The 14171-nt window shown below is 38.7% G+C and overlaps 1 protein-coding gene across 2 annotated transcripts in view; it reads right to left on the bottom strand.

Annotated features, from left to right (window-relative positions):
- The window catches only part of inppl1a (inositol polyphosphate phosphatase-like 1a), a 68000-nt gene that overhangs the window by 38047 nt on the left and 15782 nt on the right, over window positions 1–14171 (bottom strand). For both annotated transcript variants that reach the window (XM_057838880.1, XM_057838881.1), the window contains exons 3-7: window positions 4856–4919; window positions 4111–4258; window positions 3956–4037; window positions 932–1078; window positions 641–731 (exon numbers count right to left, since the gene is read on the bottom strand). In XM_057838880.1, coding sequence (XP_057694863.1) covers window positions 641–731; window positions 932–1078; window positions 3956–4037; window positions 4111–4258; window positions 4856–4919 — 532 coding nt within the window. The remainder of the gene's footprint in view (window positions 1–640; window positions 732–931; window positions 1079–3955; window positions 4038–4110; window positions 4259–4855; window positions 4920–14171) is intronic.

The following is a 14171-nucleotide window of genomic DNA, read 5'->3' on the forward strand; positions in this document are numbered from 1 at the left end:
AGCAACAATGTTGTTTAGACAGCAGTGGCTTCCTCCGTGAAGTCTCATTAGGCACCTTCTGTCATTGTATGCATGCTATTCTCATTAAAATATGAAAACCTATAAATGTTTGGGTGGTTTTAGTTAAAGCAGACACAGTTTTTTCATCTGTGTGATTCTGACAAAGATCAGATCAAATTTGATGGTGATTTTATGCAGAAATGTGAGAAATTCCAAAAGGTTCAGATACTTTTTCATACCACTGTAAATACAGTATGTAGTGTAGTTTAAAAGACAAACACAATGTGTAACAGTAAGTACAGTATTTCTTTTGGGCTAATTTCTTTTAATAACAGTATGACTGCTGTGTGACTAAGTATATCCTATTGTCCCGAGGGTAAAAAGGATCGCATGACACCCTCTGTACTGTGGAGAATTATGCATATACAGGTTCTTAGAGTTGGAAAGTTATCACAATGAACATGTTTGAAGAAACCACCTCAAATGTTTAAGCCAGTGATACTTTCATATTACAATTTTCATTCGAAATGTCATGCTAGACGCAAATCTGTGATCAATCATTTATTTATTTTTTTCTTTTTTAATGGATGGATGGGTTGATGAATACATTTAGACATATAGTACAGATGAAGTCCTGTACCTGTTGGATCATCTTAGAGACCATGAAGGCACTCTGCTGATCGAAGACTTTTGACAGGATCTCGAGGCCAGACAGGACCTTATCCACTTCCCTTTTCATGAAAGGCAAAGGGGAGTTTCACACATCAGCTATGCTGAGGCATATACAGTACATTTTGCAACAGCATAAAATATAAAAGCATTTCCTTAAGTCTTAGTTCATTTTTATCATCAAAAATGTCTCCGGAAAAGAAATTACTGAAGATGTGCAGTATGATCAAATTCTCAATGTGTGACTCGATCTTCCCCTCACCCATTGAGACGCTTGCAAGAGGCCACAAGTGTCTTGTTGAGGTGGGGCAGCGAGCAGGCTCCCTGTTTGACAGCTTCAAGGTCTAAAGCATAGCTGCCCTTCAGATATTCATGAGAGATAGTACTAAGACCATTCGCTGTTGGGGCACTAAAAAAAAAAAAAAAAAAAAGAAAAGTCAAATTGGAACTAACAAGGCTGTAAAACGATTGGTATATGAAGTCATGATTATTCAGATATTGCCAAGTTAAAACATGGTTCTTAAAGGCCCAGGATCTAGACATGCTGAAGATACACAGTACTGTATTATTATTATTATTATTGTTATTATTATTATTAGGGATGTCGGGTTCAATCACATTCTCAGAGGTTTGGAATTGGGTGAAACAACAGGAGTTAAAAATGTATACATGTCTTTATCTTTTTTTTTAATTAATAATAATGAATAATAATAATAGGATAGCGACGCGAAACGAAAGCAAAAATAAACACTGCCAGTAGAATGTTATGCTAGCTTTAACAGGATGCTAGCGGTAAGATAGCATCATGCAAGAGCAATAATGTCTGAAGTATGGAGTAGAGAAGCAGAAAAATAAGAGTATTTTACTTTAAATGTGCTTTTTTCCTAATTAATACATCGAGGAGGTATGGAATCGGTACTCGGTATCGGCAGATCCTAAAAAATCCGTTGACTCAAACTCGGGTGCAAAAATATGTGTGAAGGACAACTCTTATTATTGTTATATACAGTATAAAAAAAGACTGCTGGTTGGTTGAGTACAAGAACATGAAATGAAAATGGGAGGCAAAGTGTACTGTAGGTTGTCTCTTTTTTTGCTGCATCTTCCATTTTTCTTTGTAGTTAATACATCTGTGCATTAATTAATCTATTAGCAAAATAGTGAAGAAAGGGGTCTAGCCAGCCACAAATTAATTGAATCTGGGTTTTCCCCAGTGCTTTTTAAACCTGGTGGGACCTGCAGGCTTTTCTTGCCTCCCTGCCAGGCTAAAATAGTGCTAAAAAAGAAAAAATGAAAAGAGTATAGATTTTATGTGTTTAATACTGTGTCATCATGCAAATGTTTGGTCACCATAGGGCAGTGCTTCTCCAAAATGGCATAAATTTTCAACAAAAAAAAAATTCTAGACTGCTTACAGGCCAGTCTACTATAGTGATCCCTTGTTTTTCGCGGTTAATGGGGACTAGAACCCGCCACGATAAGTAAAAAAACGTGAAGCGCACCCCCCCTGAATTTGAATGTATTTATTCAGATTTAGCATTCGAAAGAGATACATATCAGACATATTTTTAAAACTTTTTTCCCCCCAAAGTATAATTAAAAAAAATATATGTACATATATTTTTAAATAAATGTTTTTTAAGCACTTCAAATGTAATAATTATGTTTTAAACATGTTACTGTCCCACCGAATTATTTTTAAACAAAATTAAAGTAGTAAAAAATACCTGGCTTTATTTTTTTAATGCTTCATTGAGTGAGTCTACTCAAATTTGCTCGAGCTGCTCACTTACACAAAATGAGTTGCCACAGCAACTGTTTAACAAGTTAAACGATGATTGACGCATGCAGCACTTTTGACGTTCGTGACTTTACTTTGATAAGCAACTCTAGTGCATGTGTACTGCCTGCCTGACAAAAAAGAGCAGGGAGAGGGAAGAAGAGAGCGAGAGTGACACTTTTTTTAATTGGAAAAAAAAAAAAATCCGCGATGGACTGAGGGCGCGAAGTTTGAAGCGCGAAGTAGTGAGGGATTACTGTACTTACATTATTTTACTACGGTTTACAGTTTCCCCTCATGTGTGCAAAGGTTTTCCCCCCAGTTTGCCTTGTACTTTGTTTCTGCGGTATTTAGTTTGTACTAGCAAGTATCTAACAATGTGGTTCTCAACTAAATTCGTCTTCTCTTTGCTATCATGAATATCAGTGGATCAAGGAATGCACACGCAGGATTTAATGGCAAGTGAAAGTGCGGGTTCGGACAGAATACACAGCTGTATGTACTATACATTTAGATGAGTTATAGATTAAGGCTGCACGATATTGGAAAAAAATGACATTGCATCTTTTTGGGGGTTTGTGATATATATTGCAATATTATAACTCGAGGAATTTTCAGCAGACCACTTTAATAGCTCTGTTTAGGAAGACTTTGTGCAGGTAGTCAAAGTAAAGAACGAGTTCTGTTGCTACACTGGCGAAGTACCAGAATTTCCGCGTAAATTGGAATTAACCCGTTAAATACCCCTCCAAAAAGCTATCGAAAAAGGCCAAAAGTATTGTATTTGGTTTAAAGATGGATACACTGCTATCTGGTGGCAGCATTGGGTCTGGCTGGACTGTATGACTGACGAGCAGACTCGTCTGACATGGATAAAGGACAGGTGCGTTCTGGTTTGGACCACATAAGGCTGTAAGTTGTTTCAGCTAATATATGTTTGTGTATGCATTTGTAATTAAATTCAAAGCTACAGTTTGTGGAGTTATGTGTGAGCAATTTGCTATGAGAATTGTAAATACGTTAGAATTCGTACCATTTAAAATAGCAGACTTTTACTAAGCTAATCTACTAAATTTACATATTGATCAGACTAGATGGACGTTTGAACACCTATTGTTTTGAGTCAAGTGTTTTATTGTTAAAATGCGTGTACATAAGTGTACATATGGGTGTTACAGCTTTACAAAAGGTCAAAGGTGAAGGAAGTCAAATGCTTCAAAATGCACAATTGCCCTGTTTGCTGTCTATAAAGCTAAACAACTTCACGTTTATTGAGGACAGAACACATCTTATTAATAAAGTAAAAAATAATATGTAAGGTACAATAAGGTACTGTTTACGCGACTAAAAAAAAAAAAAAAAATGGCGGACGAGACTCCTGAGTCGTAAAGTTGAAAATCGAGTATGTCGTAACCCGGGGACTACCTGATACATAACTCAAGACTAAGAGTTGCTTGCTTGTGATTTGAATCTCAAAATTATGAATATAACTGATGCACTTTGTACCTGTCCGAGGGTATGTCTGAAACAGGAGGAGTGGATGTGGAGGCTGAGCGAGGTGGGAGAGGTGGTTTTTCATCCTCGCCATCTACAAATCATGGAGCAGATGTTGAAGCATATGACAAGACAGGCCACCCCTGTACTTCTATTTGGAGATGTACCTGAATAGTCGCGGTCATCAGGGATGGCGGTTTCCTCTCGGTCAACAGCATAAAGAAGAGTAGTCACCAGACCCTGACTGGGCTGCAGGTACAACGACACAAGCTCTGGTAATGTTTTAAACCTCTTGGGCTGGACGCCCTGTGATGTCTGGGAGGAAGACAAACGGATATGCCAAAAGACAAAAAAAGAAGAAACATTATTTTTATACCGTAGACAAGGAACAAACTTTGTAAAAAAAAAAAAAATAGTCCAGTCATAGTCTAGGGGCCAAAATAAGTCATGCTGTGTAAACAAATATATCCTGGAGTCTAAATATAGTTGAGATCAGGAGGAGGTGTTTTGGCATATTGCGCATACATTCCAGCAAGCCAAGCCAAAGCAGATAAAAAAACAAACAAACAAACAAAAAACAAAGTGAGAGTTCTATGTCATTGGTAGAGTAGCGAAGGGTGTCTGCGATGTAGGAGAGCGCCTTGGTGGCTTGTGCGGCATGTGTGCGGCATGTGGCAGTGGTGTGGACTGCACAGCTGTTGAGCAAGACACAAAGAGACTGCTGTTGGCACAGTGTGTGTACGTGCATGGGTGTGTGTGCGCGCGTGTCAATGTGAGAGCTCAAAGCCAACCAAAGCATCTCTGCCTACCAGCTGCTACTGAAGCAAATACACTTTTTTTCTAAGTCAACAATACTAAACCCTAAGAGGACTATGAGTGTATGCACTGCAATTGTTTGTGACTTCACTGTACCTGCACAGCCAAAAATCCTTCTTCATCCGGTAGAATTCTGTATGTGTGGACATGCTTCTGAAACCTACAAACATCAGAAGAATTGAAATTGAAACAAAAAAAAGTTTAAGAAACAATCTTCATCCCTGTACCAATACCATCAGCTGTCAGACATGCGCATTCATACAGTGAATGCGTACTTGAACTCAGCTGGTAGGGCCGTGTATGTGTGTGTGTTTTTTGGAATGAGGGAGGAGCAGAGTGAAAAGTTGAACCTGTTGCTGTCAATTAAAGAGTGAGAGGTCTTCATCCTTATAGCGGCATGATTACAGTGGACCAATAACACACACAGTGACCATTAAACAAAAAGCAGATTTAAAAAACATAAAAAAATAAATCTTCATCTGTGTAAAATGCCTTTCGGATTAAACTCTTTTAATAACCAGTTGTTCATCACTGTTGTGACATTGGGCTGTGTGACCATGGCTGTATGCCTGCAGCTAGGAGCTGGACATCAATGGTTTTCATGTCTGCACTTCATGTCTGCTCAGTGGACCGGACACAATATGTTCAATTTGCCAAGCAAACCTTACAATGTGTGTCTCGCAGTTGTGTGCTAAATGTTTTGCATAGTCTAACAGTCAAGTTGAGCTAATGTTTGTCCATTTTTATTTAACATATTTTCTGCGTGTTTAGACAACAACAGAAAAGTGAGTAAACTATCCTGACAAACATAGCCGTTTTGCTGTTCTTACAAGAGAGTATCAGAAAAAAAGAAAGCGCGAGGGAGAGAAAAAGACAGAAAGAAACAAAGAAAGATTCACTTGACTAGGGCTGCAGCTATCGATTATTTTAGTAGTCGATTAATCGATGAACTAGTTAGTTCAAATAATTGAGTAATCGGATAAGGAACACGAAAAATTAAAATACCTGAGCTGAGCCACGAACGGTATTAAAAAATAAATAAATAAGGATTAATGTAGAACAAAAGAACAATTCGCTAACTTACATAGCAAAAGTCTGCTAGCTTAAATGCTTACGTTTTTTTTTTTTACAATGCTTCTAACAAATGGTTCAGACTAGGGCTGTCAAAATGATCGTGTTAACAGGCGGTAATTAATTTTTTAAATTAATCACGTTAAGATATTTGACGCAGTTAACGCACATGCCCCGCTCAAACAGATTAAAATGACAGTACATTTTAATGTTCTCTTGTTACTTGTTTTTTGGTGTTTGGCGCCCTCTGCTGGCGCTTGGGTCCAACTGATTTTATGTGTTACACCATGAGTGAGCATGGTGTAATTATTGACATCAACAATGGCGAGCTTCTAGTTTATTTATTGATTGAAATTTTTAAAAAATTCAATAAAACGAAAACATTAAGAGGCGTTTTAATATAAAATTTCTATAACTTGTACTAACATTTATCTTTTAAGAAATACAAGTCTTTCTATCCATGGATCACTCTAACAGAATGTTAATAATGTTAATTCCATCTTGTTGATTTATTGTTATAATAAACAAATACAGTACTTATGTACCGTATGTTGAATGTATATATCCGTCTTGTGTCTTACCTTTCCATTCCAACAATAATTTACAGAAAAATATGGTATATTTTATAGATGGTTTGAATTCCGATTAATTACGATTAAATAATTTTTAAGCTGTAATTAACTCGATTAAAAATTTTAATCGTTTGACAGCCCTAGTTCAGACACATATTCCCACAAAAAACAGCTAAATAAACCTATAAACTAAATTACGAATGCAATAAAAAAACATGAGTTCAAAAAAAAACTTAGCTTACTTTGGTCTGAACAGGGAGCAGGTGGATTAAGCCATATGAAATGAGGCAGACCAGAGGGTAGTGTATCCACCCTAATCAATAAAATGAAATGCAAACACTTTCAAAATAAACCATTACAACGCCACTTTAATTAAACGAATACTCGACTCAACAAAATTTAATTCGAATATTTTTTTTTTTCTAATTGAATACTCGAGGTAATTGATTAATCGTTGCAGCTTGCTAATGGCTTAATAAAGTTAGTTTTTAGGTTTTTATGAAAACTCATTCTCTTGTAAGTAAATGTGAGGATTCCGACCGACGCCGGAGAATAAAAAGATCAGTCTCCTTTCAGTGAATGTGTGACTACTCACTGTCTAGTTACTAGTCATTTGGATTACAGGATACTGCAGTAGAATTATGAGAGGGGGAAAAAAATCCATAACTCCGCCCATGTTCAGTTGCAAAAAAATAATCCACACCTAAAAGGACAAATACCGTATTTGCAGCACTATTAGCCGCATCGAAGTATAAGGCACACCTTCAAGGAATAGCCTATAGACCCCTATCACGTGACGTCACAACTCCGCCCCCTGACTGGTGCCGCCATATTTTCCGTCAGCTCATCGTGTTTACATATTACCGCTACATACATTCCTCTTATTACTGCGTGTTTTTCTGCTTGTCTAAGGAATCACCGCCTAGTAAACGAATCCAAAAACCTTCCTGACAATCGTTAACATTGATTAATCAAAATGGTGAAGGCATGTGTGGCGGTTGGTTGCAGTAACAGAGAAGATAAACGGTCATTTTAGTAGTTGCTGTGTGCCCATTGTTAAAAGGGCAAATCTCTAAAGCAGCATGGTTTGTTTATCTGGGTCCATGATGCGTTTGTGTCGACAGCCGTTACACAGCGGCGAAAACATCAATATGATGCCAACACGATCACAGACATCATCAGACGGAGACTACGAAGCTCGTCGTCACGGTCGCGCAGCAAGAAGGTGAGCGCAACAACAGGTGTTGTGCCGAAAAATAGCCGCCCTGCGTGAAATGCCCCCCCTGACGGGAGCGCCCACACGGAAACGACTTTCTTGTACCGTGAATATGTATTATTTTACTCTGCTTGAACTAATGAATGTCATACCTGTGTGATTGTCATTGGGATATGGTCGTGAAAACCTGTAGAGTGTAGACTAATACATTTCTGTTCAAAGATGGTTAATGTGGCCCAGTCCACGATTTGTTACTAAAATACAGTACTAATATTTTGTGTAATTTATTTATTTAAAACTGATCTTACAGTCCTAAGTCCATTACTGTAATGTGTCCATGAAAACATTTGATGTTTTCACGTCAATAAAGTGTTATAAATAAGCGTTCCCGTCAGGGGGGGACATTTCACGCGGGGCAGCTATTTTTCGGGACACACCAGCCCGTTGTCGATCAAGTTTCATTTTACAATCGTGACAACGGTGACGCTCAGCTGACCAAATGTCGGTTCATAGTCAGGCCGGTGCCGATTTTGAGTACCCGACTCCTCATCGTGACATAAACTGGTGTATGATTGGAAATTTTGTGGTCTCAGGACGAGCTCTGACGCACGCGACGGGACCGGACGGGAGGAAACTTCGGTTTGGGCATCAAATATGGATCTGGCGACTGGATCGACCGAAGCATTTCCAAATAACGGCTTTTATGCAACTCATCCAATGAGTTTACAGCGTCTGAAAGCACCGGGGCTTCCAAAATTTGCAAGTGAATCCACCTTTAGAAACTACGATCATTGACAATACGGACACAAAATGACGGACAATATGGCGGCACAATACAGCGATCACGTGATTGTGTGACGTTGGTGATTGGGGTCTATTCTGTAACTGTTTTTCATAGACAGGTAGTCCTCGGTTACAAACGAGTTCCAATCCTATGCTGGTGACGTAACCCGAATTTTCACGTAAGTCAGAATTAACCCTTTAAGTACCCCTTAACAATGCCTAAATCTGAAAAAAAAAACCATCCAAAAACATGTACTATACATCATTGTACTGTCCTCACCAAGACGTTGGAGCCAAGTTGTACCTAGACAGCGAGCTAAGCTAAATGACGTTGCCATGTGGTTTGCTGACTTTATTCAGCTGCTCATGACATGAACGCTTGCAGAGTGTAACTAAACTAAAAATTAAGTTAAATCAGCTTCATCTTTAATAACACCAATTCAAATTTGCGTTTATAACTAGCTGCTAATACAGCAATAACAATCTACACAAACAATTAGCACGCACAATAAACAGTATTTAAAAAAAAAAAAAAAAAGGTGTTATATACAGGTGTTGCCTCTGTGGATGCTTCACAAGCAACAAATGTGTGCGCAGGCTTGCAGGCTTTCCCCTCTCTCTAGGATGCGAGACTTCTTCGTGTGTGCGCGTGCAGGTGCGCTCTTCTTCGTGTGCGCAAATACGTTCTTTTTTGTGTGCTCTAACTCATGTGCCATTAGTACTACCTGCTCTACGCTTCCTGCGCCAAGATAAAAGCATGCATCACCAAACAAAAGTCAACATTATATAAAAAAAAAATTAAAATAATAAAAATAAATTAAAAAAATAATAAGACTCCGGCGTCGTAAAGTCGAAATCACATAAGTCGGGTACCTCGTAACTTGGGGACTACCTGTATATGGCGCACTGCATTATAAAGCACAGCAGGAGTAGTGGTAGTGGTGGGGTTGCATCATTCATCTACTAGATGGTGCTGTGCTAAAGAAAATGTCATGCCATGACTAACCAATATTGATCCATATATAGGGTGCATCGGATTATAGGGCGCATTGTCTGCTTTTGAGAGAATTGAAAGCTTTTAGGTGCGCTTTATAGTGCGGAAAATACGGTAATTTAAGTACTGTACCTGAGGTAGCAGATCCATTGGGAAGTGTTCATGAGAACTTGTCTTCCTGTTGAAAGATGACAAGATTCTCTATCCAAGTAAATACTATTGTTTCAAGGGAGAAGGGAAGGAGAAAAGGCTAGATTTACAGATAGATGCCTCAAGGCTACACTCTATGTACATGCTGTGAGTGTCTGTACATGTGGATGCGTTGATACTGTGACAACAGACTCTGTTAATGTTAAAAATGTAATCACTTTGTCTTTCTAAAAAACAAAACACAATCACACACCGTAAGTGCCACAGCTCAATGTTAATTGGGAATGGTAGGGCCTAAACGTGTTGCCTAGTCAAGTTTCAAAAAAATGGCTGACAGAGTGGCAAATTACTTGTTTCTCACCTACTGACTTCAAGAAATAGAGAACTAGTGGAGATCGTTTGCCCAATAGACTGAAGCCAAAAAGTCTGAAATGCAACTTGTTTAGACGCGCTACACAGATAACACGGACAGTCTCATAGGAATTTCAATTTAGCTGAAGCTGTCCCAAACTAGAGAGGAAATCACAAACTGTCCCTTAGCATATTTCATCCAAAAATGGCACGGGCCTCTTCAAATATTACTCCCTAACACGTCAACATTCACCAAACACCAAACCTGTTCTAAAGTACAGACTAACTACACTACTTGAAAATATGCAACTTATAAACATTTTGGGAAAAAAACAACTCCACGTGAGTAAATATTTCACCTGCAACACTTCCACTCAGATTTTTTTAGGAATTGACTGATGATTGGCCAAACTGACAAACAGCAGCGATACATGCCATTTTGAAACATAGAAGTAGGGGTCGACAATATAAATGGCCCGGTGGCCCAGACCCACTTTTAAACTGTGAGGGCCACCAAAATGCTCCAACCATTGGCCCGGTGGGGCCAGTAAAAATTATGCGACGACTAAAAAAATAAAAAATAAAAATACATATATTTCACATTAATTCCTAGTGGTTCCCTCTTTTGATGACGTTGCGCTATCCCAATCAAAGACAACCTTATAGCCTATGCAGCCAGCCATTGCGTTCCGTGGGGTGTAAACACATCTTATCCGCTCACTCACGCCACGTGAACGCGCACAACCTGAATACTGCTGCTGATTTATTGTCAGTATCTCAGTACCCACGTAACTACAATACAGTAACGCCATACTACAAGACTACATGTTTCTGAAACACCCAGGACCCGGCTAAGCACCGGGGGGGGAAGAAGACCACTCAAGAAAGAGAAAGTCACCGGAGGGGTTGAGGGAAAGCGAATTTCATAAGAAAAGAAAAGGGAGAGAAAGTTTCAGCTACAGTGGTGAGACCGCTGGAATTGGCTGGCAACGATTAGAAAAGAACCAAGGTTTACTGTGAGGTGTGCAGATCAATGCCCACATATGCAGAAAGGTAAGTTAGAGAAAAGCTAACAAGTATGAAACCTATGGTATGACCATAACGTGATAATTTATATCCGTGTGACTACGGAGAAAGTAATATCGACGGCCTAGTTTGCAAATATTTAGCCATAATTGCCTTAGTCATCTCTTCAAAGCTCTCAACACAGACCCTTAACAGTCTTATGTACCTGACTAACGAGGGGCTGTGAGGGCTGTTTTGAGATTGGGGCAGTCAGGGCCCAGAAGCAGACACCCTGGATACACTACCTGGGCATAAGTGCACAAAAATCAGCCAACTGAGGAGGAGATGGAGGAGGAACTGGCTATACTGGAGTAATTATGGAATGATTATGGATGTGATTATGGAATTGGAAAAGGATTATATGTACTAAATTCATGTTTTAGCACCGTTGGGGCCAGTGAACTTCAAAACTTTCCTTATTGTGTACCTATGTATCAGCATCTACCTTTTGGAGGGGTGTTATACCAAGAGCTGTTTTTATGGGGGCTGTAATGTAACTGTGCTTCTATATTAAAATTATACTGTTGACTGGGAACTTCCTGTAGTTTTAGTTTGTACTTAAAACAATGATAAATAACAGTAGCACCAGAACATACAACATGGAGCTTCCAACATGTTTCAAAGTAGGGACAGAATACCTTTCTATGACCGCTACGTGGTAAACAGAAGGTCAATACTTAAACTTTTGAGAACGTATATATATATATATATATATATATATATATATAAACAAGACTGGAATTCGTTAAATCAAAAGCAGAATCTACTTTTTTTGTTGTGCTCCATAGTTCAACCCAGAAGTACTTGTGTCATCCTTTTCACAGTTTCTACATTAATTGTTGTACTATTTATCACTAAAATAATGAAAATGAGAGGAGATATTATTTACACCAAAGTCATTTTACAAGATGACTACGGGTCCCTAAATTTTCCACTTAGCGCCTGAAAATATTTAGATATTAGGCCTCTGTGCTCTTGGTAAAAAGTCAGTAACACTGTATATTTATCAATACATTTTATTCAGGGAATCTTAAGGACTACAATGTGCTCTTGGGGATACTGTAGCATTGGTACAAGTAGAGACAATCTGTTATATAAAGCCACTCCCCAAACTGTAGGAATGAAACCCACTCACCCTCTTGTTAGGAACATGATAAAAGATGACTCATTTGGGAATTGGTCACCAGTTTCCTGTATCTACTGTATGGGTAATGCAACGCAAAGCCTCACCCTGAACTATGAACTCTAGATGAACTACACAAGATCTTTGTTATGTTTTTGTCAGCCTGCATTAACATTAGTTTGCCTTACTGCCTGTTAGCATTCACATCGCAAGTTTCTGCAAAGCTACTAATAGTGATGTTCATTAACCCTAAAAACACTTCATGTCACTTTATACAAAACCTTGTGATATGCTTCCTTTTTTAAGACTTGAATACAACATCCATGACACATTATGCAGGAAATCTACCGTTACAATTGGTTAAGGTGAGCTTCGAGGTAAAAATGATGGCGTAACTATGGGACTCATGCCTAAAACTTCGACATCCATCTTAAGTTTGTCACTAAATTCGCCTATCACTACCAAAAAATATAGCCAGAATTAAGGGGCTTTTGTCCAAACAAGATATGGAAAAATTCATCCATGCATTTATTTTTAGTAGACTGGACTATTGCAATGCCATATTTACAGGTCTTACCAAAAAAAATCAATGCATTCATTTATAGTAGACTGGATGATTGCGATGGTATATTTACAGCTCTTAACAAAAAAAATCAATCAGGAAGCTGCAGCTAATACAAAATGCTGCTGTCAGGCTCCTTACAAATACAAGGAAACTGTACCATATTACACCTGTGATGAAATCGTTACATTGGCTTTCAAAGGATACTGCTGCTGGTTGGACCAAAATACATACTTGATTTGATGGACCCCTACGAAGCATCTAGACCAGGGGTCCCCCATCTGCCGGGCCGCGGACCGGTACCGGTCTGTGGCGCATTTGCTACCGGTCCGCACAGAAATAATTATTAACGACCGCATTCTGGACGAATTAACCCTGTGCCCCTGCTTAACACACCAATATCCCTGTCTACTCTAGATATAATACTACAGGATAGATTAGAATGTCGTCATAGAAATCCATTGATTGGAATGCTAGCAGTACATCTTGTTTGTGTATATAATATATCTATGTGCGCTTGTCGTCGATAATAACGTACTACTAGGCCGCGGGCGCAGCACATTTGTTCCCGGAAATAATTAGCCCCCACACAAGCGACGATGACTGGAAAACAGATGTCTTTGGAGATATTTTTACCCCAAAAAGGGCACCTGATGAGCCTACAACCTCAAAGACCCATAAACTGTGAAGAAGTGGATTCGTGACCTGTTTGTGAATAAACAGAGTGATTCGAGCATGTTTGTGCAACAGGAGGATCAGCTTGTAGAGATCGCAAATGACGGTGACCTTATTAAACGTACATTTGAGACAACAACTCTAACGAGGTTCTGGATAAAAGTAATTCCGGAATATCCTGACATCGTGACGAGAGCATTGTAAACCTTGCTACAATTTCCAACATCGTATCTTTGTGAAGCGGGCTTCTTAATTAAAGCTGTAATGTGAAGTAATTTCATAACATGCCAAATAGGGTCACAATTAAAGTAATTAAACATTGTTCAACAAATAAAGCATGAAAAAATGATTTATATGTTGTATATTTGACAAAATAATCGCGTTTCCGAAGTTCGAGCCTGAAAGGGGACGAATCCGGAAGTGATATGTCACACAGAGAACAGCTCCATACGGCCGCCCTACAAAGCCCTTCAAACAATGCTTCAAACAGCGATATAAGTGATAGCTCAAGCGCAAGTGAGGAGACCCAAGTTTTTGAAGAGTTGGAGGAAGAGGAGGAGGTTGGAATTTTATGTTGGATCGTACATGCATTAGCCAGACGCTAATTAGGATGCAAACAATGTGCCCAGACTACCTGACATCGAATGGAGACAAGACCCATCGAGATTACAAGATTGGTAAAATATAGGCTGTTATTATTTTCATGATTTGAAGATGCAGGCATTTGCACATCATTTTATGTTTTTGTCTATCTGATGACATTGTTTAAAAAAATAATAATCAGACTGCATGTTCATTTTGGCCGATCCGGCAGCGCTCATGCATATAAAATAATAATATAAAAACGTTG

This window comes from Corythoichthys intestinalis, chromosome 6, assembly GCF_030265065.1.
Source record: "Corythoichthys intestinalis isolate RoL2023-P3 chromosome 6, ASM3026506v1, whole genome shotgun sequence".
Lineage (NCBI taxonomy): Eukaryota > Metazoa > Chordata > Actinopteri > Syngnathiformes > Syngnathidae > Corythoichthys > Corythoichthys intestinalis.